General features: G+C 41.3%; 1 protein-coding gene across 3 annotated transcripts; it reads right to left on the bottom strand.

Annotated features, from left to right (window-relative positions):
* Positions 1-141: 141 nt before the first annotated feature.
* Positions 142-23,889, bottom strand: pdzk1ip1 (PDZK1 interacting protein 1). Of its 3 annotated transcripts, none has more exons than XM_043700143.2 (5): positions 23,732-23,842; positions 15,698-15,770; positions 11,020-11,146; positions 4,984-5,082; positions 142-1,326 (listed from the first exon to the last, which is right to left on the bottom strand). In XM_043700143.2, the coding sequence occupies exons 2-5, from the start codon at positions 15,720-15,722 to the stop codon at positions 1,242-1,244; spliced, it is 336 nt and encodes a 111-aa protein (XP_043556078.1). In that variant the 5' UTR covers positions 15,723-15,770; positions 23,732-23,842; the 3' UTR covers positions 142-1,241. The 3 variants fall into 3 exon arrangements, with proteins under 3 accessions (XP_043556078.1, XP_043556079.1, XP_043556077.1); XM_043700144.2 differs by lacking the exon at positions 23,732-23,842 and adding an exon at positions 23,112-23,228; XM_043700142.2 differs by lacking the exon at positions 15,698-15,770 and having other exon boundaries at positions 23,732-23,889.
* Between the last annotated feature and the right edge of the window lie 1,609 nt (positions 23,890-25,498).

Below are 25,498 nucleotides of genomic sequence, written 5' to 3'. Positions count from 1 at the left end.
TGAACATTGACTCTGGAAGGTTGCAAAATGCCTAATCAAAAGATGAGTTGCTGTTCTTTGAGTTTACCTTGACCCCAAAACCCAAGTCGTAGTATTAATTCTTGACATGGCTATAATACACCAATTGCTTGTCATTTCTCATACTGTCAGAATAAAATTTAATACACCATAATCTTTTAACATTGTACATTAATTTTTCAAATACAATTTTCATTTGCAATCAGGGGAGCTCACTACCATAGCTACAGAAAAGAACAGGATAACGAATTGGCATTCATTGCAAATCAAATACAATTATTGTCATTGACATGAGTCTAAATTTCTATCTTGAAATATTGCATAGCAGGTTTCTAACTTCAAAGGGAGAGGAAGGTGAAGTCACTTTCAGTTGTGATCATGCACCCTCTAGTGGTGGGTTCAGATCAGTTCTGGTAAATATAAAGGAGCTCACAGCCTGCTCAGAAATCCAATTGACAAGCTGAAACCAGTTTCCTCATTTCCCCTCCCCCTCCCCCCCACCTTACCCCAGTTCCAACCTTCCAGCTCAACACCACCCTCATGACCTGTCCTACCTGTCAATCGTCCTTCCCACCTATCCGCTCCACCCTCCTCTCCGACTTATCACCTTTATCCCCACCTCCATCCACCTATTGCACTCTCAGCTACCTTGTCCTCAGCCCCAACGCCCACCCATTTATCTCTCCACCCCTGAAGCTCCCAGCATCATTCCTGATGAAGGGCTTTTGCCCAAAACATCGATTTTCGTGCTCATCGGATGCTGCCTGACCTGCTGTGTTTTTCCAGCACCATTCTAATCTTGAAGCTAAAACCAATGGCTTCCCCAGAGTTCAGTTCTTGACTCGACTGTGTTGAAGGAGATTGTTTACAAAAATAAAAACCAAATAATCTCAGACTGCTCTCTCATGTTTCTGAGTAACCAAGTTGCAAATGGTGGATAGAAGGCCACTTATCAATAGGTCACTTGCATGCCTCTCATCAGGGAAAGATAATGTTCTGAATCTTTATATAATAGTATATTCAAAAAATCAAATGTAACCATTCATTATGTGTAACACACAGATTCATTGAAAAATGTGTTCAAGTTATACTAAAAGATCCACCTCATTAGAATTTCTTCACATTGTGTCCCCTTTCTACGTTTATATTCAAAAATAAAATGTTTTGTATATCCGATAAATCCGATGTAAATAGATCTTCTGAAAAGCATTTTCTGGACAGTGCTACATTGCAGTTATAATTATCTTCGGTGATTCATCAGTGCACACCTCACACATATTTTCATAGGCACTGGAATGTTCACTGGATCTGTTTCAACAAGAAAGGTTAAACAATCATGAATATGCGACTTTTCTTAAAATCACTGGTATTATTCGACACGACTGGGTAAAATAATCATACTTTATGCCTCATCAAATGATGATAGATGATTAACTGATGATTTGAAGGTTTAGTAAAGAAAATTATGAAATAAATTCATTTAAGTAGCTAAGGTGTTATAATCAGCCAAGTTTACAATTTTAGTTTGATAACCCCTGCTGAAATTCAGATATGCTTGCATGTGTTAAGCACACTTTTTCAAGCACACTACTTGCATTCCAACATCTGTCATGGTATCATAGCACTTAGTGAGAGGAAATAGAGTCAGGAAGATGTACAGCATGGAAACAGACTCTTCGGTCCAACCCATCCATGTCGACCAGATATCCCAACCCAATCTAGTCCATCCTGCCAACACCTGGCCCATATCCCTCCAAACCCTTCCTACTCATATACCCATCCAAATACCTCTTAAATGTTGCAATTGTACCAGCCTCCACCACTTCCTCTGGCAGCTCATTCCATACATGTACCACCCTCTGTGTGAAAAGGTTGCCCCGTAGGTCTCTTTTATATCTTACCCCTCTCACCCTAAACCTGTGCCCTCTAGTTCTGGACTCCCCGACCCCAGGGAAAAGACTTTGCCTTTTTATCGTATCCATGCCCCTCATAATTTTGTAAAACTCTATAAGGTCACCCCTCAGCCTCTGACACTCTAGGGAAAACAGACCCAGCCTGTTCAGCCTCTCTCTGTAGCTCAAATTCTCCAACCCTGGCAACATCCTTGTAAATCTTTTCCGAACCCTTTCAAATTTCACAACATCTTTCTGATAGGAAGGAGACCAGAATTGCACACAATACTCCAACAGTAGCCTTACCAATGTCCTGTACAGCTGTAACATGACCTCCCAACTCCTGTACTCAATGCTCTGACCAATAAAGGAAAGCATACCAAACACCTTCTTCATTATCCTATCTACCTGTGACTCCACTTTCAAGGAGCTAGGAACCTGCACACTAAGATCTCTTTGTTCAGCAACACTCCCTAGGACCTTACCATTAAGTGTATAAGTCCTGCTAAGATTTGCTTTCCCAAAATGCAGCACCTCGCATTTATCTGAATTAAAATCCATCTGCCACTTCTCAGCCCACTGGCCCATCTGTTCCAGACCCTGTTGTAATCTGATGTAACCCTCTTCGCTGTCCACTACACCTCCAATTTTGGTGTCATCTGCAAACTTACTAACTGTACCTATTATGCACGCATTCAAATCATTTATGTAAATGAAAAAAAGTAGAGGACCCAGCACAAATCCTTGTGGCACTCCACTGGTCACAGCCCTCCAGTCTGAAAAACAACCATCCACCACCACAACCCTCTGACTTCTACCTTTGAGCCAAATGGCTAGTTCTCTCTATATTCTGAGAGATCTAACCTTGCTAATCAGTCTCCCATGGGGAACCTTGTCGAATGCCTTACTGAAGTCCATATAGATCACATCCACCACTCTGCCCTCATCAATCCTCTTTGTTACTTCCTCAAAAAACTCAATCAAGATTGTGAGACATGATTTCCTATGCACAAAGCCATGTTGACTATCCCTAATCAGTCCTTGCCTTTCCAAATGCATGTCCATCCTGTCCCTCAGGCTTCCCTCCAACAATTTGCCCACCACCGACATCAGGCTCACTGGTCTATAGTTCCTTGGCTTGTCCTTACCACCCTTCTTAAACAGTGGCACCACGTTAGCCAACCTCCAGTCTTCTGGCACCTCACCTGTGACTATCGATGATACAAATATCTCAGCAAGAGGCCAAACAATCACTTCTCTAGCTTCCCACAAAGGGGAATGGGAAGAATGAAACTATACAATCAAAATAGAGTTTTGAGTGTGTGAATAACCCCTTTACCATTCTACAGATAGTTTAATTCTCTATCTTTTTGATTCTTCCATGGAATGTTGATGTCACTGGCAAGCAAAGTATTTGTTGCCCATCTTTAATTCTGTTTGAACTGAGTGGTTTGCTAGGCTATTTTGGAGGATGGTTAAGAGTCAATCATTTTGCTGTGGATCTGGAATCACATGTAGGCCAGAACAGGTAAAGATGCCATATTTCCTTCCCAAAAGGACTTCAATAAATAAACTATAAACTGATTACAGTTAAATGACCTACATTAATAAATATTGAATTGAAACTATGAGTAATTAAATTTAAATTTCACTAACTGCTATAGTGGGATTTGAACCCATGTTCCCTCATCATTAGTAAATGCCTTGGAATTATAAATCCAGTGACATTATCACTGCATGATTACCTCCCATTAAATTAAATGATATGAAGAAATAGAAGCTACATTTTAAACATTACATGTGTACATATGGGATGCAATAATTAATTCAAAAGTTATCTCCTTATTGTTAAGTTTTCAGACCTGGTATTCTGAAAAAAAAATTATGCACTTTACTTCATCCTGATTCTGGATTTCCAAAGAACTATTTAAAATAATCCTCTTACTAAATGTAAAATAAACTCATTTGGAAATGTAAAATGCTCTTTCAAACCCTTGCTTATTTTGAGATTCAATCATGAATTTCTCAGTTTGCTTTTTTATTCTTCACATTTTTGTCCTTGCAACTTGATTTTCTTAAATTGCACCAAAGCCAACAACATGACTATATTGCTGCTGTTAACTCTCAAATTTGGCACCAGCAACAACACCGCTTTAAGTTGTATTCCCACTGCACCTATTGCCTAGGAAGTGCCGGCAGGACATAGTTGAGTTTGTTTAAAAAGAAGATTGATCTAGTGAGTCACTTAAATTCCAAAAGTTCTAATAAGCACCCATCAACTATATTCTACTCTTCTGAAATTTCACAGACTGTCAAAAGTCAAGAGCAGAGATGTATGTAAATATTTATGTACAAATCCACATAGATCTGCCTTTTACTACAGCAAAGGGCATGATATCACAGTTTGGCACAGCTGCCTTGTCATACCACTGTCTCTGATGCCTGTTTATATTCCAGTTCCAGAACTGGCAATTTACTCCTGAATTTGGTACCCCCATTGAGTCTGTAACTGGGAGGTGAGGAGTGCATTTTCTTTAAACAAAATAAATTTTGGAAAAAGGAAACTATTATCCATACACTGGTTGCTAAACCATATTTCTCCCATGCTTGGTTCAAATAATAATTGTGAATGCAAAAGCTTTTTTTTAGCCATTCATATACATACAAAAATCAATTAATTCAAGGTCTGGTCAGCTCCATTGAAGAAAAAGTGAAATAAACTCTTTGTAATTATAATGGCCTGAAAGTGTTAATGCTAAGGAGCACATTGAGTACTACTGAAAATGTTGACAATATACAAAGGCAGAAGAACAACTCTGAATCTCATAGAAGTAAGACCTATTATTTAGGTCTCCCTCATAGACTCAGTAACAATGCCAAGCATTCCAATGTAACTTGTATCTAATTTCTATCATGCAATGAACTACATCTTCTTTAAGATAACAGCCTCTTCTTGTTAGACCAGATGGTACTTGAATGGCCCTGGCTGCTCTGCTAATGACTAAATAAAATATTATAAACATTTCATTGCTGATATTCAGAGCATTAAGAAAAATATTAACTCATGAGTCACCTCACAGCGCCTTTTAAAGTCAGGGTTTCAGAGATCTGTTTTCCATTAATATTTATGTCGTCAGCTTCTGCTGCTGGTGATTCCGGTTGATTACTCTCCCTGAGCAAAAAGAAAAATATTGAAGCAAAATTACATTTTAATGATGAAATTCCACTATTATGTTATCAACACAATCTGTTTATTCATTTGGCTTTGCTCTCTACTGGTTAGAGTCTGGTGCTGGAAAAGCACAGCCGGACAGGCAGCATCTGAGGAGCAAGAGAATCGACATTGATTCTCCTGCTCCTCGGATGCTGCCTGACCGGCTCTGCTTTTCTAGCACCAGACTCTCGACTCCAATCTCCAGCATCTGCAGTCCTTACTTTCTCCCAGTTTGCTCTCTACAGGATGATCCCTGGTGAAATATTAATATCACATTCCAGCTCCACTGGAAATAAGTTCAACATTTGGGTCATCAAGTACTAGTTTACTTTGCAGCTTATGCTAATGGAGTTTTTGACAATGTACATCAAATATTTAGAAATGTAACAGTGAAAAATTTAATCTTAGTGATGGTTAGTCAGCATCTAGCAAATTTATGCATCTGTACAGATTCTGCAATGTTTTCTTTTGATTAGCACCAAAGAATTATTATGTTACAATATTTTGTGAGGGAGTCAACTACTCCTTGTTTGGGTCTGAACTTTACAGTGTCTTTGCAAACTATCATCCCATCTCCAACCTTCCTTTCCTCACCAAAGTCCTTACATGTTGTTGCTTTCCAAACCTAGAGTCGTCCTGCACATAAATAGTCTCTTCAGTTCAACCAGTCCATGCCGATCTTAATTCCAAACTAAACTAGTCCCACCTGCCTGCACTTGGCCCATATCCCTCCAAACATTTCTTATTTATGTACTCACCCAAATGTCTTTTAAATATTGTAACTGCACCCGTATCCACCACTTCCTTCATTCGAAACACAAATCAACCTCTGTAAAAAGGTTGCCCCATGACCCCCCCCGCCCACTTGAAACATCCCACTAAATGGAAAAGATACCTGTCATTCACCTTATCTGTTCCCTTCATGATTTTAAAAACCATTATAAGGTCACCCTTCAACCTCCTAAAGCCTGTAACTCAAACAATTCATTCCCAACATCCTTGTAGATCTTTTCTGAACCCTCTCCAGCTTAATAATATCCTTCCTGTAACGGAGTGACCGTAACTGGGAGCAGTACTCCAGAAAGATCTCACCAACATCCTGTACAATTCAACATGGCATCCCAACTCCTATCCTAAAAGGTCTGAGCAATGAAGGCAGGTGTGCTAAACACCTTCTTAACCATCCTGTCTGCATGTGATGCTAACTTCAAACAATTATGTACCTGAACCCCTAGGTCTCTCTGTTCTACAATACTAGCCAAGGCTCTACTTTTAATTGTTTGTTTTACAAAATGCAATACATCACATTTACCCAAACTAAACTCCTTCTGCCCATTAATCCAATTGATCCAGATCTCTTGTAATCTTAGCTCAGCTTAGGCACTGTCCACTATACCACCAATTGTGCCGTCGTCTACAAACTTGTGTCAGTCTTTCACAGAACTCCATGTTTGAATCTCTCCAATCAGGTGTCTGTTCCTGCCACAGTATCAAAGTCACAAATGGCATTTATCTTTCATCATCCTTCACGATCTGTCAGCAGCCTTTGAGACAGTTGGTCACAGAATCCTCTGATATCTCTCCATGATATCTAGCTGGATAGCTCTGCATTTCCTTGGTTCTGTTCTTTTCTACCTAATTGTAGACAAAGTAGCATCTGTATCTACTTCTCTTCCTGCTTCTGCACTTCTGCCTCTAGTATTGTCCAAACATATATCTTTCCTCCCTTCCTATTGCTCATTTGTATGCCACATCTTGGTAACATCATATGAAAACACATCAGTTTACATCCGTAAGTATCCCTGCCACCTGGGATTGCTATCTCTTGATTTGACTATTCAAAGGCACTGTTCATTCAAACACCCATAATTCAAGGACAAGCAAATATTTGCCACGTGCATTCTAATTTGTCCTGAACCTCATTCATCTGTTACAAGGAGCACCTCCTCAATATGTAACACCTTAATCTTTAACCTCTTATCCTGTTTTCAAATCTTCCTGTGGCCTCATCTCTAACTATCTCTGCAAAGATGTCCAAAGATATACAGGTCAGGTGGATTGGCCAATCTGAAATTGTCTGCAGTGCTCAGACATGTGTAGGCTAGGTGGATTAGCCATGTGGGGGCAGGGGGGCATGTGTAGCCATAGGTGGATGATTCTGGGTGGGATACTCTTCAGAGGGTTGTCATGGACTCCTTCAGCACTGTAGAGGTTCTGTGATTCTATGAAGCTCTTTCAAATGTCAAGGCTCTGATCTATGTTCCTTTAATAGTAGCCTCTTGAGTATCCCAATTTTAATGACTACACCATTGATGATTGTTCCATTAGCTACCTTAACTACAAGCTCTCTAATCCTCCCCCTAAAGATCTCCACCTCTAAGCTCACTTTCAATCTTTAAGAGGCTCCTTCTTCTTTGACCATGTTTTCACTAAACTCCCATTTGTGCTCAGTGTAATATTTGTGAACCAACTTAAGAAGTTTATTTCAATAAAAGTGCTACATAAATTCCAATTATTGCTGTTATTTGGTTGCAGACAATAAATGTATAACATTACATTCATATAATGTGTATCATAAACAGATGATCATAGAATATGGAAAACCTTTAAAATCACTTACACCTGTAATGCATGATGCTAACGTCAGGAAGAATCAGTTGGTTCACCTGAAAGTATTTCATGGTGACATCATTACATAATCAATTCATGAATGTATAGCAGAACTGTTAGCATATTGTACGTTTTGAAATTATTTTAAAATTGCATTTGTGGTTTATTCTTCCAAGTGATGGAGAATGGATGTGACATTATGATTAATCAATGTTATTCAGTTGTCAAGCACCTTTTCATAGCATAAAGATTTATTCTTAAGTTCTTTTTAACTCGGTCACTGAGGTGCACTAAACCAGAATGCTAACATTTAAAAGCATCTGTCAAGCATTAGTTTTAATGAAACAGATTAATCCTGTTAACTGAGCTCATGAAGAAATTGCAAGCTGTCTTGTATTTTCCCAATACATCCTCACACCCCTACTCCAGTGCACATCTTGGAGCTGCACAGGTGGAAGTGTGACAATAACCTCTACAAATCTAACACTGTCCAATGGCAAAAGAAGTGAGGGTAGGTATAGAGTCATAGAAATATACAGTATGGAAACAGACCCTTCGGTCCAATTCGTCCATGCTGACCAAATGTCCCCTAAACGAATCTACTCCCATTTGCCAGCATTTGGCCCATATCCCTCCAAACCCTTCCTAAGCATAAACCCCTCCAGATGCCTTTTAAATATTGTCATTGTACCAGCCTCCCCCACTTCCTCTGGCAGTTCATTCCATTCATACTACTGCCCTCTACATGAAAAGGTTGCCCCTTAGGTTCATTTTAAATCTTTCCCCTCTCACCTTAAACCTTTGCCCTCTAGTTTTGGACTCCCCTCACCCTGGGAAAAAGAAACCTTGGCTATTCACCCAAGCTATGTCCACCAGGATTTTATAAACCTCCAGAATATCACCCCTTGGCCTCTGTTGCTGTTGCCAAAACAGCCCCAGCCTATTCAGCCTTTCCCTATAGCAAACTTTCAACCCTGCAACATCCTTGTTAAATCTTTCCTGAAATCTTTCAAGTTTAACCACATGCTTCCACTTGCAGGGAGATCAGAATTGAACATAGTATTCCAAAAGTGGTCTAACCAATATCCTGGCCTGGCCACATCATGACCTCCCAACTCTGAGACTAATGCACTGACAAATAAAGACAAACATACCAAACACCTTCTTCAGTATTCCACCTGGGAATTCATTTTCAAGGAACCACGAACCTGCACCCCAGGTCTCTTTGTTAAGCAATACTCCCTAGGACTTTACCATTATGTGGAAAAGTCTTGCCTTGATTTGTCTTTTCAAAATGCAGCACCTCACATTTATCTTCTTGAATGCCTTATTGAAGTCCATACAGATCACACCCACCGCCCCGCCTTCATCAATCCTCTTTATTACTTCTTCAAAAATCTCAACCAAGTTAGTGAGACGTGATTCCCCATGCACAAAGCCATGTTAACTGTCCCTAATCAGTCCTTGCCTTTCCAAATACATGTAAATCATGTCCCTCAGGATTCCCACCAACAACTTGCCCACCATTGATGTCAGGCTCGCTGATCTATAGTTCCCTGGCTTTTCCTTAACACCGTTCTTAAATACTGCCACCACTTACCAACTTCCAGTCCTCCGGTACCTCACCTATGGCTATCAATGATACAAATATCTCAGCTAGAAGCCCTGCAATCATTTCCCTAGCTTCCCAACTGATCAAGTCCTGTGGATTTATCCACCTTTATGCATTTTAAGACATCCAGTACCACCTCCAAGTTCTCTATCTTACATATTTTTCTCCACACTGATGCCAAATACCCGTTTAGTATTCCCCCCCACCCCCCCCACCCCTCCCCAATCTCCTGCAGTTCAACACATAGGAAATCTCGCTGTTCTTTGAGGGGTCCTATTCTCTCCCTACTTACTCTTTTTTCCTTAACGTATTTATAAAATCCCTTTGGATTCTCCTTAAACCCTTTTGCCAAAGCTATCTCTTGTCCGCTTTTTTCCCTCCGAAGAATACTCCTATTGCCTTTATACTCTTCTAAGGATTCACTCAATCTATCCTGTCCATACCTGACATAAGCTTCTTTCTTTTTCTTGACCAAAACCTCAATTTCTCAAGTCATCCAGCAGTCCCTGCACCTACCAGCCTTGCCCTACACCCAAAAAGGAATATACTATCTCTGGACTTTTGTTATCTCATTTTTGAAGGATTCACATTTTCCAGCCATCCTTTTGCCTGCAAATATCTGCCTCCAATCAACTTTTGATAGTTCTTGCCCAATACCATAAAAATTGGCCTTCCTCCAATTTAAATCCAGTCTATTATTTTCTACTACTATTTTAAAACTAAGAGAATTATGGTCACTGGTCCCAAAGTGCTCCCCCACTGACACCTCAGTTACCTGCTCTGCCTTACTTCCCAGGTCAAGTTTTGCACCTTCTCTAGTAGATATATCACATACTGAATCAAAAAATTTTCTTAGACACAATTAACATATTCCTTTCCATCTAAGCTCTTAACACTATGGCAGTCCCAGTTTATGTTTTGAAAGTTAAAATCCCTTACCATTACCACTCTATTATTCTTACAGATAATGGAGATCTTCTTACAAATTTGTTTCGCAATTCTCTGATTTTTGGAAGGGGGGGTTCTATAGTTCAATCCCAATATGGAGATCATTCCTTCCTTATTTCTCAGTTTCATCCAAATAACCTCCCTGGACATATTCCCAGGAATACCCTCCCTAAGTATAGCCATAGTGTTATCTCTAATCAAGAATGCTACTCCTCCTCTTCTCTTGCACCAACACCGCTCCCCCCACAACCACCACCACCACCACCTATCCTTCCTCTAGCATCTATGCCTTGGAACATTAAGCTGCCAATCTTGTTCTTCCTTGAGCCACATCTCTGTAAATTGCTATGATTTCCCTGTCCCATGTTCCCAACCATGCCCTGAGTTTATCTGCCTCACCTGTTAGGCCTCTTGCACTGAAATAAATGCAGTTTAATTTATCTGTCATTCTCGGCTTTGTTCCTGCTTGCCTTGACTGTTTGACTTACTCCTTTTCCCAAATGCACCAATCTCAGAATGATCTCTTTTCTCACCATGTCCTGACATCCCATTCCCCTCACCCCACTCCTCCCAATTAGCTCCAACAAATCTCCCTGTCAGTATAGTGGAAGTGAAGAAAATTACTGGATTAAAAACATATTGTAAATTCCAAAACTATTAGTATTGTCTATAAACTAATAATTATTAAGAAGGCGTAACAAAAATAAAAGACTTCAGGAACTTACTCCGAATTTGTGCACCAGATTTTATTCACGATAAATCCAATGAAACATACACAGAGAAATACAACTACTGCAATGATCCCTGTAAGCCAGGGTTGTAACCGTCTGCTAGACTGTTCTTTAGGTTCTCCTGTTGAAAAAAAAAAGACGTTAAATCACCAGAATCTAATAATCATCTTTTCACAGGTGGAAGTTGTTCAATGCAGAATTTGTTCCTTCTTGATGGAAGCCATCCACATTTTTTGAAAAGCTGAATAAATTATAATTTATTTATTCTTCAGTCACATCATTGACATGGTAAATTGCATGTTTTAAATGTTCATAAATCCGTCTCCTCTATTGTGCCCATTCCTTCAAATTCCAAACCTCGGAATATTACAAAAAGGCACTGAAAATAGCCTGTTGATACTTGTAGTTCAGCATCAGTGTAAAGAAATAGATGGGCCCAGGTTCAGGAATAGAAATACTGGTAAGACTATAAACACTGAGGGTTTCTTGTGGCATAGTCGAGGTGTACCTACCTCTGAGCCAGGAACCCCTAGTTCAAGCCCCACCTGCTCAAGAGGTACATAATTACATCTCTGAACAGGGTGATTAGAAAATATATAGTCACTCTGTTTTTATGAATAAATGAGTCAGTATTTCTATGATTCCTAGCCATTATTTCATCTGATCTGCAGCAAGTCTCTTCCCCAGTCCCCATCTAATTTCTCTCTGTTCTCGAGGTGAGCCTGTCACCACATTCCCTGCAATCTCTTCCCTTCAGCTCACCAAGTCTGTTTCTGATCTTCAGCCTGTCTCTACACCAGATCACCAGTCTCATCCCCAATCTCAGGTCTTCCGCCAATTACCTGCCCCATCCCCTCTCAGTCAGTATCACCAGTCAGTATCTCCACCTGAATCCCAGCAGGGCAATGCAGGGCAGGGATGAGGCAGTGTACTTGATGAGAGCAGAGGGAAAATGGGACAGGAGTGAGCAATGGATAGAAAAGGGAAGGGTGTGGGGGAGTGAGGCAGTAAACAGCATGGGAGTAAACTTAAAACATGAGTGAGGCAGTGAGAAGGGTGGGAGTGGATTGGAAGCTGCAGTGAGGCAACACCGAGGTTGAAAGCACAGCAGAAAAGGGGCAGGAGTGAGGCAGTAAGCAGAACAGAAAGGAAGCAGAGCTGAAGAAAAATGGCAGTTGGCAGGGCAGGGGCAGAATGGAAACAGGAGTGAGGCATAAGTGGGATCGACACAGGGCTGATCTGGAAATCTGAGTCCAGATTAGACTGGTGCTGGAAAAGCACAGCAGGTCAGGCAACATCCAAGGAGCAGGAAAATCGACGTTTCGGGCAAAAGCCCTTCATCTCTTCACCCTGGACACTCCACCTTCATTCCTGATGAAGGGCTTTTGCCCGAAACGTCGATTTTCCTGCTTCTCGGATGCTGCCTGACCTGCTGTGCTTTTCCAGCACCACTCTAATCCAGACTCTGATCTCCAGCATCTGCAGTCCTCACTTTTACCTGATCTGGAAATCTCCTGAACCAATCCCTGAGGTTGCAGAAAACCTTTCCAACAGCACTGTTCCATTGTTGGACAGTGATAATACTAACATAAAACTCACAATATAAAAATGGACATTGTGACATAAGGCAAAGAAATAGGTCCTAAAGAATAACACCATTAAAATGATATGTCAGGTGAGACAATTTAAAATAAAGACTTAATGTGCTGCAACAATTGAGCTTGGAATTTTGCTGTTTCAAGACAAATTTTCTGACAGAGACACAATGAACTATAACTGTTATTTTGATTTGCTTTATCCTGATCTGATAGAGTCATAGAATCATAGTGATGTACAACACAGAAACAGAGCCTTCGGTCCAACCTGTCCATGCCGAACAGATATCCCAACCCAATCTAGTCCCACCTGCCAGCACCTGGCCCATATCCCTCCAAACTCCTCTAATTCATATACCCATCCAGATGCCTTGTAAATGTTGCAATTGTACCAGCCTCCACCACTTTCTCTGGCAGCCCATTCCATACACATACCATCCTCTGCATGAAAAGGTGGCCCCTTAGGTCTCTTTTATATCTTTCCTCTCTCAGCCTAAGCCTAGTTCTGGACTCCCCCACTCCAGGGAAAAGACTTTGTCTATTTACCTTATCCATGCCCCTCATGATTTTATAAACCGCTATAAGATCACCCCTCAGCCTCCGACGCTCCAGGTAAAACAGTTCCAGCATATTCAACCTCTCCCCATAGCTCAAATCCTCCAACCCTGGCAACATCCTTGTAAATCTTTTCTGAACCCTTTCAAGTTTCACAACATCTTTCCGATAGGAAGGAGACCAGAATTGCATGCAATATTCCAAAAGTGACTTAACCAATTCCTGTACAGCCACAGTATGATCTCTCAACTCCTGTACTCAATACTCTGACCAATAAAGGAAAGCATACCAAACACCATCTTCACTATCCTATCTACCTGAGACTCCACTTTCAAGCAGATATGAACCTGCACTCCAAGGTCTCTTTGTTCAGCAACACTCCCTAGGACCTTACCATGAAATGTATAAGTCCTGCTAAGATTTGCTTTCCCAAAATGCAGCACCTCGCATTTGTCTAAATTAAACTCCATCTGCTACTCCTCAGCCCATTGGCCCATCTGATCAAGATCCCGTTGTAATCTGAGGTAACCTTCTTTGCTGTGCACTACACCTCAAATTTTGATGTCACCTGCAAATTTACTAACTATACCTCTTATGCTCACATCCAAATAATTTATATAACTGATGAAAAGTAGTGGACCCAGCACCGATCCTTGTGGTACTCCACTGGTCACAGGCCACCAGTCTGAAAAACAACCCAGCACCAGCACCCTCTGTCTTCTACTTTTGAGCCAGTTCTGTATCCAAATGGCTAGTTCTCCCTGTATTCCATGAGATCTGACCTTGCTCACCAGTCTCCCATGGGGAACCTTGTCGATGCCCCTCATGATTTTATAAACCGCTATAAGATCACCCCTCTGCTCTGCTCTCATCAATCTTCTTTGTTACTTCTTCACAAAACTCCATCAAGTTTATTAGGCAGGTTTTCCCACGCACAAAGTCATATTGACTATCCCTAATCAGTCCTTGCCTTTCCTAATACATGTACATCCTGTACCTCAGGATTCCCTCCAACAACCTGCCCACTACCGACGTCAGGCTCACTGGTCTATAGTTCCCTGGCTTGACCTTACCACCCTCCTTAAACAGTGGCACCACATTAGCCAACCTCCAGTCTTCCGGCACCTCACCTGTGACTATCGATGATACAAATATCTCAGCAATCACTTCCCTAGCTTCCCACAGAGTTCGAGGGTAGAACCGATGGGGTCCTGGGGATGTATCCACCTTTATGTGTTTCAAGACATCCAGCACTTCCTCCTCTGTAATATCGACATTTTTCAAGATGTCACCATGTATTTCCCTACATTCAATATCTTCAATGTCCTATTCCACAGTAAACACAGATGCAAAATACCCGTTTTAGTATCTCCCTCATCTCCTGCAGCTCCACACAAAGGCTGCCTTGCTGATCCTTGAAAGGCCCTATTCTCTCCCTTGTTACCTTTTTGTCTTTAATGTATTTGTAAAAGCCTTTTGGATTCTACTTAACTCTATTTGCCAAAGCTATCTCACGGCCTCTTTTTTCACTCCTGATTCCCCTCCTAAGAATACTCCTATTGTCTTTACACACTTCTAGGGATTTACTCAATCTATCCTGTCTTAACCAAACCTCAATTTCTTTAGTCATCCAGCATTCCCTATACCTACCAGCCTTCCCTTTCACCCTGACAGGAATATACTTTCTCTGGATTCTCATTATCTCATTCCTGAAGGCTTCCCATTTTCCAGCCGTCCCTTTACCTGCGAACATCTGCTCCAATCAGCTTTTGAAAGTTCTTGACTAATACCGTCAAAATTAGCCTTCCTTCAATTTAGAACTTTAACTTTTAGATCTGCTCTATCCTTTTCCATCGCTATTTTAAAATAGATAAAATTATGGTCACTGGCCCCAAAGTGTTCCCCCACTGACACCTCAGTCATTTGCCCTGCCTTATTTCCCAAGAGTAGGTCAAGTTTTGCATCTTCTCTAGTAGATACATCCACATACTGAATCAGAAAATGTTCTTGTACACACTTAACAAATTCCTCTCCATCTAAACCCTTAACACTATGGCAGTCCCAGTCTATGTTTGGAAAGTTAAAATCCCCTACCATAACCACCCTGTTATTCTAACAGATAACTGAGATCTCCTTACAAATTTGTTTCTTAATTTCCCACTGACTATTAGGGTATGTATAATAAAATCCCAAAAAAGTGATCATCCCGTTCTTATGTCTCAGTTCCACCAAATAACTTCCCTAGATGTATTTCCAGGAATATCATCCCTCAGTACAGCTGTAATGCTATCCCTTATCAAAAATGCCACCCCCCCCCCCCCCTCTGTTGCCTCCCTTTCTATCCTTCCTGTAACATTTGTATCCTGGAACATTAAGCTGCCAGTCCTGTCCATCCCTGAGCCATATTTCTGTAATTGCTATGATATCCCAGTCCCATGTTCCTCGTCATGCCTTGAGTTTGCCTGCCTTCACTGTTAGGCCTCTTGCATTGAAATAAATGCAGTTTAATTTATCAGTCCTACCTTGTTCTCTGCTTTGTCCCTGCATGCCTAATTACTAGGCTGAGAGAATTAAAAACCAAACGAACTGTGGATGCTGTAAATAAGAAACAAAAACAGAAGTTGCTGGAAAAGCTCAGCAGGTCTGGCAGCACCAGTAGAGAGAAATCAAAGTTAACATTTCGGGTCCTGTGACCCTTCCCCACAACCTTTTGATTTTTCTGGACAGGTGCTGCCAGACCTGCTGAGCTTTTTCAGCAACTTCTGTTTTTTTTTGACTGAGAATTATTTTGTTTGTTCAATCAGAAACTTAACACACATGAAGAAACACAACATTTTAGGATTGATAACATGACTGACCATTTACTACACATTATGCAAGTTTTTATTTCCGACTAAACCCAAATTTCAAACTGCAAAGAGAGGTGCAGATCTTTGAGAAACTCCTTTCTAACACACTTTGTTGGAACACTTAAAGGCTGATGCAAAAACTGAAACTCAGCAAATCTAGCATCATCTGTGGGCAGAATGCAAAATTAACACTCTGAGTCCAGTGACCCTTCTTCTGAACTAATAGTGGGAAAAAGATGGTATATATGCTGAAGATAGGGGTGGAGTGGAGGGGGGAGGAGTTAGTGGATAGGCAGAGATGGAGCTCAGAGAGAGAGAACGACAGTTAGGCAGACAAAGGAATGGATGATAATACAACAGAGTAAGAACAGCTGATAATGGGGACAATAAGTAAACTAAAATGGGATGGCCATGCAGAAAGCCGCCCATGTCACGTCAGAGCCTAGGTTGCAGGGATGGGCAAAGGACATGGAAAATGGTGTTCAGGTTCTCGAATTATTGATCTTGATATTGAGTTGATGACATTATCAATGCTGCTTCCCTCTCATTCAGAATTGGAAAAATGTAGCATGTTTGCTTGCGATACCTACCCTGCTCTCATCTCACCTGATCTATCTCTGACTCCTCCTTCCCCTGGGTTGGTAAATTTGCATAAATTGAATACACTTTTTTTCAATTTCTCCTGAGATAGAGAGAATGGAAAAGCTAGTCCAGGTGCCAGAATTTTCTGTGCCCTTCAGTAAACTAGGTCTGGAGTTACTCTTGGAACAGGTAGACAGAAGGAAAAGGTCTGCCCTTGGGGGTAAGAGAAGTCTTTGAGTGAAGTCAGTGTGCAGTAAACAGAACATAGCCAAGCACGAGGATGTTATCCTTTCAATGCTTGAAGATTGCCCATGCAAGCACCAGATAAACTGCCTTATGCACAAGCTAAACTATTCTAGGCCTCAAATCCTATTTTGTGCCAACTCTTCATAGGCCTCAAATCTTCAATATTTCAAGAACCTTTCTACCTCCCTTTAAATACTTTCAATGATCTCGTCTTCATAACTCTCTGGAATAGAAAACTCCAGTCATTCACTACTCTCTAGGAGAAGAAATTCCTTCATATTTGAATTTTAAATGCATATACCCTTAATCTGTAACTATCTTCCTTAGTTTGAGATTTTGCCACCAGTGAAAACACATTCTCAACATCTGCCAGTCAAGCCCACTCAGAATGTGTGTTTCAATGTGATCACCCCTCATTTTCTAAATTGAAACAAACAAAGGCCTAACCTTAACTGTTCTTGATAAGTCAACCTCTTCATCCCAGGAATCAGATTGGTGAACTCTTTTGAACTGCCTTCAATACCAGATTCTGGATTAGTGGTGCTGGAAGAGCACAGCAGTTCAGGCAGCATTCAAGGAGCTTTGAAATCGACGTTTCGGGCAAAAGCCCTTCATTAGGAATAAAGGCAGTGAGCCTGGAGCGTGGAGAGATAAGCTAGAGGAGGGTGGGGGTGGGGGTGGGGAGAAAGTAGCATAGAGTACAATGGGTGAGTGGGGGAGGGGATGAAGGTGATAGGTCAGGGAGGAGAGGGTGGAGTGGATAGGTGGAAAAGGAGATAGGCAGGTAGGACAAGTCCGGACAAGTCATGGGGACAGTGCTGAGCTGGAAGTTTAGAACTAGGTGAGGTGGGGGAAGGGGAAATGAGGAAACTGTTGAAGTCCACATTGATGCCCTGGGGTTGAAGTGTTCCAAGGCGGAAGATGAGGCGTTCTTCCTCCAGGCGTCTGGTGGTGAGGGAGCGGCGGTGAAGGAGGCCCAGGACCTCCATGTCCTCGGCAGAGTGGGAGGAGGAGTTAAAATGTTGGGCCACGGGGCAGTGTGGTTGATTGGTGTGGGTGTCCCGGAGATGTTCCCTAAAGCGCTCTGCTTGGAGGTGCCCAGTCTCCCCAATGTAGAGGAGACCGCATCGGGAGCAACGGATACAATAAATGATATTAGTGGATGTGCAAGTAAAACTTTGATGGATGTGGAAGGCTCCTTTAGGGCCTTGGATAGAGGTGAGGGAGGAGGTGTGGGCGCAGGTTTTACAGTTCCTGCGGTGGCAGGGGAAAGTGCCAGGATGGGAGGGTGGGTTGTAGGGGGGTGTGGACCTGACCAGGTAGTCACGGAGGGAACGGTCTTTGTGGAAGATGGAAAGGGGTGGGGAGGGAAATATATACCTGGTGGTGGGGTCTGTTTGGAGGTGGCGGAAATGTCGGCGGATGATTTGGTTTATGCGAAGGTTGGTAGGGTGGAAGGTGAGCACCAGGGGCGTTCTGTCCTTGTTACGGTTGGAGGGGTGGGGTCTGAGGGCGGAGGTGCAGGATGTGGACGAGATACGTTGGAGGGCATCTTTAACCACACAGGAAGGGAAATTGCGGTCTCTAAAGAAGGAGGCCATCTGGTGTGTTCTGTGGTGGAACTGGTCCTTCTGTTTTTACCTGCCTTCAATACCAGTACATCCTTTCTTAAATACATGGACCAAAACTGCACACAGTATTCCTGATGCAGACTCACCAATACTGTACAGTCAGAACAGAATTTACCTATTTTTAAACTCCAACCCCATTGCAATAAATGCCAAAATTTCATTCCCCTTTTCAATTATTTGTTGCATCTGCACGCTATCTTTTGAGTTTTATGCACAAGAACACCCTGATCCCTCTGTGCTGCACCTTTTTTTTTTGGAATTTCTCTCCATTTAAATAATCATCTGTCTTCCGATTCTTCCTATCAACATACATTGCTTCCTAGTTTCCCGGAGCATGGAAACAAACCCTTCTGTTCAACACATCCATACCAACCAGACATCCCAATGTGACCTAGTCCCACTTGCCAATATTTGGCCCATATCCCTCTAAACCCTTTCTATTCATATACTCATCCAAATGGCTTTTAAAGTTGTAATTGTGCCCATCTCAACCACTTCCTCTGGCAGCTCATTCCATGCACATACCACCCTCTGCATGAAGAAGTTACCCTTGGGTCCTTTTTAAATCTTTTCCCTCTCACCTTAAACCTATGCCCTCTAGTTCTGGACTCCCCTACCCTGGGAAAAAGACCATGGCTGTTCAATCTATCCATGCCCCTCATGATTTTATAAACATCTATGAGGTCACTCCTTAGCCTCCGATGCTCCAGAGAAAAATGCCCCAGCCTATTTAGCCTCTTCCAATAACTCAAACCCTCTAGACCTGGCAACATCCCTGTAAATCTTTGCTACACCCTCTAAAGTTTAAAAATATCTTTTCTTTAGAAGGGCAACTAGAACTGAACGCAGTATTCTTGAAAAGTGGCCTCACTATTATTCTGTACAACCACAACATACATCCCAACTCCTGTACTCAATGTTCTCATCAATGAAGTCAAGCATGCCAAATGCCTTCTTTATCACCCTGTGTACCTCCATTTTCAACAACCTATGCACCCTACACCCCTAGCTTTCTTTGGCAACATTCTCCAGGGATCTACCATTAACTGTGTAAATCCTGCCCTGATTTGCCTTACCAAAATGCAACACCTCACATTTATCTAAATTAAACTCCATCTGTCACTCCTCAGCTCATTGACTCACCTGATCAAGGTCCCATTGTACTCAGATAACCTTCCTCGCTGTCTACTGCACCACCTATTTTAGTGTCATCTGCACACTTACTAACCATATCTCCTATGTTCACACCCAAATAACATAAATGACAAAAAAAAAGCGGACCCAGCACTGAACTTTGTGGCACACCACTGGTTACAGGCCCTCAATCTGAAAAGCAACTCACTACCACCACCCTCTGTCTCCTCCCTTCAAGCCAATTTTGTATCCAATTGGTGAACTCACCTGGATTCCATGTGATCTAACTTTACTAAACCAGTCTACCAGGTGAAATCTTGTCAAATGCTTTGCTGACGTCCACATAGACAACATCTACCATTCTGCCTTCATTAATCTTCTTTATCACCTCTTCAAAATATTCAAAAAAGTTAGTGAGACATAATTTCCCACCCACAAAGCCATGTTGACTATCCCTCACCAGTCCTTGCCTTTCCAAATACATGTAAATCCTGTCCATCAGAATCCCTCCAACAACTTACCCACCACTGACCTAAGGTTCATCAGTCTATAGTTTCCTAGCTTTTTCTTACAGCCTTTCTTAAATAATGGCAATATATTAGCCAACATCCAGTCTTCTGGCACTCAGCCATGGTTGTCGATGATACAAATATCTCAGCAAGGGGCCCAGCAATCTCTTCCATAGCTTCCCACAAAGGTCTAGGGAACACCTGATCAGGTTCCAGGGATTTTCAAAACTTCACTATTTATTTCCCCAAGTTCCTAGTTTCCATGTCCTTCTCCACAGTAAACATTGACATGAAAAATTTGTTTATTATCTCACCCATCTCCTGTGTTTCCACACATCGACAGTCACAATGATCTTTAAGGGGCTCTGTCTCTCCTTACTTATTCTTTTGCCCTTAAGTATTTATTGAATTTATTTGAATTCTCCTTAACTCTATTTGACAAAGCTATCCCATGCCTTCCTGACTTCCCTTTTAAGTATACTCCTACTTCCCTTATATTCCTCTCTGGATTCACTTGATCCTAGCTGTCTACACCTGATATATACCTCCTTTTTCTTGACCAGGACCTCAATTTTTCTAGTCATCCATACACCTTGCCTGTCACATTAACAAGAATGTGCGGTCTCTGAACTCTCGTAATCCCATTTTTAAAGGCCTCCCACTTACCATCTGTTCCTTTGCCCGTGAATAGCCTCCTCCAATTAACCTTTGAAAGTTTTGGTCTAATACCATCAAAATTGGCCTTATTCCAATTTTAAAAATTAACTTTTTGATTAGTTCTATTCTTTTCCATAACTATTTTAAAACTAATAAAATTATGATCACTTGCCCCAAAGTGCTCCCTCACTGACAACTCAGTCTGCCTTATTTCCCAACAGAAGGTCAAGTATTGCTTCTTCTCTAGTAGGTACATCCGCATATTGAATAAGAAAACTTTCTTGTCCACACTTAACAAATTCTGTCCCATCCAAGCCCTTAACACAATGACTGTCCCAGTTTCTACATTAAACTCAAACTGCCAAGGTTGCCCAGGTATTTAATTCATTTACATCCCCTTGCATATTCTTATGTCCAAATCACAACATGTTCTCCCACCTATTTTGTACCAATAGCAAATTTGGATATATTATACTGTGCACTCTCCTCCAAGTCCTTAGTACAGACAGTAAATAACTGAGGCACGAGATCTGATCCTTGCAGCACAGCATTCATTATGTCTTTCTAACCTGAAAAATACTGATTAAACCTGACTGTCTGTCTTTGTGTTAACTAATCCTCAACCCATGCTAATATATTATCCCCAAAACTGAACTGCTATTTTGTGTTATAGCTTTTTATGTGGCATCTTACTGAATGCTTTCTGGAAATCCAAATAGACTCTATCTACCAGTTCCTGTTGATCAATTATGCCTGTTATTTCCTCAAAGAACTCTTGTGCAAATTTGTTCAAACATGATTTCCCTTTCACAAAACCATGTTGACTCTGTTTGATTGTGTTAAACTTTTCTAAATGTTTTGCTATTTTGTCCTTAGTAATGGATCCTAACAGTTTCCCAAAGACAGATTTTAGTCTAACATCTCAGTAATTTCCTGTTTTCTGTCTCTTTCCTTCCTGAACAGGGATGTCTGACAATACTCTGACTCTAAGAGGTGCGTTTTGTCCTGTTTTTTTTAATGAAGACAGGTTTGAGACAGAGATGCCAAGCAGTTTGCTCCAAAGCCAATAAGCAGCTTGTGAGGTCTTGGTTTTTTCTGTAAACTTGGAACAATAATGGCAGCCTGAATGGTGGGATCAATTGTATTGCATTCAGATCACTTATCTTTAAAATAAGTAAATGTTAAGGTCTATGCAATCTTCTTAATATATTTTGAGGGAGTTGGATTTGGTCCAAAACACACTATTGGCTTTCTAATCCATGGGATTGGAAAATTCCAGATTCCAGTGAGTTGTGGAATTTTTCAACCAATATTTCTGCAGCCATTTCCTTTAAGACCCTTGGATAAGACCATCAGGTTATGGAGACTTGTCTTGCCTTTAATTTTATTGGTTTGTCAAATATTGAGGGAAAATATTGTTTCAATATCTTTTCTCTCATTAGCACCTTGTTTATATGTTATTTTTGGCATGTTTACTGTGTCCTCCACCATGAAGATCAATGCCAAATATTGGTTTAAATTATCTGCCCTTTTCTTTATCCTCATTATCAATTTCCCCCATCACACCCTCCAATGATCCCACACTCACATCAGCTACTGTCTTATTACCAAAAGGTACAAATTCTTGCTGTCTGTTTTTATATTTTTTTTCCAGTTTACTTTTATAATCATTTTTCTCCTTTTTGATTAGCTTTTTTGTCATCTGCTGCTGTTTTCTCTTTAAAAAATTCCAATGCTCTGGTCTACAACTAGTTTTCACTGATTCGTATACCTTTTTTTGATCGGACACTCTCCTTTGTTAACATCCGATGATTCCTTCTTTTGATCAATTTTGTTTTTCGCTGAGCATTTTGAAATTATCTGCTTAACTGTCTGCTACTGCTCATCTACTGACTTTTCCCTTAGTCTATTTTCTCAGCCCATAATAGGGTTATAAGATGAGTCAGTTATAGAGAACATCAAAAGGCTGATCAATATAAATATCCTTTTAAGCAAAGTCCAGTAAATGATCAATGTCCAAGTCTACCAGACTGTGAGCTTCATCCTTCCTTCTCCTCCAGATCCATCTAAGGTTCAGAACAAAATTTATCTACAACACAAAAGGGTCAGATGGCACTATCAAGACAGCTGAGGCGAGAGGTCGGCAAAGAAGCGCCGAATTTAAGGAAATCAACAGCAGAAGGTCGGAAAATGAATGAATTAAAAAGCCCATTTCACTTTGTCAAATATGTCGTGATGCAAATAGAACGGCCGAGCTAAGTGGCTGAGAGTTTCATTAAAACAGCTCACATATCCGAATGCCTTAAACTAGACAAAACTTTAGCTTACTTTTATACAGTGACAACGTGAAGACTGCAGATGCTGGAGATCAGAGTTGAGAGTGTGGCGCTGGAAAAGCATGGCAGGTCAGACAGCATCCGAGGAACAGAAGAGTCGACGTTTCGGGCATAAACCCTTCATCAGGAATAACTGTGGCACCCTTTCCCCGGTCGAATGATCAGGTTTAGCTCAGTCTGACTCCTCCCCCACCCTCCCCTTTGAAATCCTTGTTCAAAACACTTTTTTTAAAAGTACTTTCGGGACAACTCTATAAACCTGAAATTACTTTCCCATGGGGTGAACAGGCCACTAAATTGATTTAACTTCCCGAAAAGTAATGAAATCGGCCCTGAAAAGATATCGAGTCAGTTTCACATCGTTGAATTACTCGAAGATGAATTGTTCTATTTTAACTGTACTCTGGAAGCGTGTTGGACCACCTCAGAGATCACACTTGCTGACCACTCTATGAAATATTATGAAATACTAAGGGAGCAATGTGAACAATGGAGCCATTTATTCTTATAAAGTTCCCTTCAACAGGTTTGTGAGAGTTAGCGCTGCTTGAGTTCGATACGCCCTGCGCTGATCCTGTTGTTTACATTTTTAACAAAAATCTCTTCACTTACCGTCCTGGGTGTCCACGCAGGCCAAGGCGATAAAAACACAACACAGCTGAAGATATCTACGAAACATTGTGGACTGCAAGTGGATTACCCGGACTCGAATACAACCAGTTACATACGAGCTGAGATCTCACAATCCTGTCCGTTGAGACTTAGTGTTCCTGCTGTTCACCACGCCTCTTTTACCTGACATTTACTGTGACCTCACATATACCTGCGGCCTTGCAAACTTTCCTTTTCCCTTTTATCATGCTACAGAAAATTACTGCAGGCAGAAAATGAAAACTTTTCACTGTATTTCATTGTGTTTTTTAATGGTAAAATACACGTGTCAATAAAATCAAAATCGAACTGAGGGATTTTATAACAAAATGAAAGGACATATGATTGGAAACTACACCAGGATTGTCACAAGTTTTGAACTCCCAAGGAATTGAGGTTGTGATCCACCACAGTCAGTGAGGCTTACACAGACAATCCTATAAGGGGAGTTACTGGTTGATTGTGTGCAGTTTTGGGCCCCATGTCTCAGGAAGGATGTACTGGCCCTGGAGCATGTTCAGAGGAAGTTCACATCCCAGGAATGAAAAGCTTAACATATGAGGTATGTTTGAAGACTCTGGTCTCTCCTCAATGGAGTTTAGAAGGATTTAATAGAAACTTACAGAATACTGAATTGCCTGGACAGAGTGGATGTTGGGAAGATGTTTCATTGGTAGGAGAGACTAGGACCCAAGGACACAGCCTTAGAGTGAAGGGACAGCCTTTTAGAATGGAGGGAAGGAGAAATTTGTTCAGCCCCCTGCTTGTCTACTCAACTTATTTACAAAACGGTTCCTGGCAATTGTGAAGGAAAGACTTTGGGATCATACACTGGAAGTCATCAGGAGATTCCTTCAAAATGTTGCTATATTCATAGAACATTGAACATTACGGTGCTGTACAGGCCCTTCGATGTTGCGCTGACCTGTGGAACTAATTTGAAGCTCGTCTAACCCACATATTCCATTCTCACCCATATGCCTATCCAATGACAATCTTAATGCCCTTAAAATTGGCAAGTCTGTTGCAGGCAGTGCATTCCACACCCCTACTACTCTTTGAGTAAAGAAACTATCTCTGACATCTATCCTATATCTATCACCCCTCAATTTAAAGCTATGTCCTCTCATGCTAGCCATCGCCATCCAAGGAAAAAGGCTCTCCCTGTTCAACCTATTTAACCCTCTGATTATCATATGTCTCAATCAAGTCACCTCTCAACCTTCTTTTCTCTAGTGAAAACTATCTCAAGTCCCTCAGCCTTTCCTCATAAGACATTCCCTCCATTCCATGCAACATCCTAGTAAATCTCCTCTGAACCCTTTCCAAAGTTTCCACGTCCTTCCTTTAATGCAGAGAACGGAACTGTATGCAATATTCCAAATGTGGCCATATCAGAGTTTTGTACAGTTGCAGCATGATCTCATGGTTCTGAAATTCAATCCCTCTACCAATAAAAGCTAACACACCGTGTGTCTTCTTAACAACCCTATCAACCTGGGTGGCAACTTTCAAGGATCTATGTACCTGGACACTTAGATCTCCCTGTTTGTCTACATTACCAAGAACCTTACCATTAGCCCAGTACTCTGCATTCCTGTTACACCTTCCAAAGTGAATCACCTCACACTCCATTTGCCACCTCTCAGCCCAGCTTTGCAGCTTATCTATGTCTCTCTGTAATCAATGACACCCTTTGTCACTATCCAAAACTCTATCAACCTTAGT

This window comes from Chiloscyllium plagiosum, unplaced genomic scaffold (genome assembly GCF_037043375.1).
Source record: "Chiloscyllium plagiosum isolate Xiang-an unplaced genomic scaffold, Cpla_swu_hap1 HiC_scaffold_9, whole genome shotgun sequence".
Classification (NCBI taxonomy): domain Eukaryota; kingdom Metazoa; phylum Chordata; class Chondrichthyes; order Orectolobiformes; family Hemiscylliidae; genus Chiloscyllium; species Chiloscyllium plagiosum.
This window is presented reverse-complemented; position numbering and strand designations above follow the sequence as displayed.

Excerpts from the sequence above, each read along its gene's own strand:
- pdzk1ip1 (XM_043700142.2), bottom strand. The coding sequence starts at position 23,798 with ATGTTTCGTAGATATCTTCAGCTGTGTTGTGTTTTTATCGCCTTGGCC. Across the intron at positions 11,147-23,731 it reads CTGCGTGGACACCCAGGACG|GAGAACCTAAAGAACAGTCT; the intron begins GTAAGTGAAGAG and ends TTTTTTCAACAG. Across the intron at positions 5,083-11,019 it reads ATCTGGTGCACAAATTCGGA|GGAGAGTAATCAACCGGAAT; the intron begins GTAAGTTCCTGA and ends CTTTTTGCTCAG.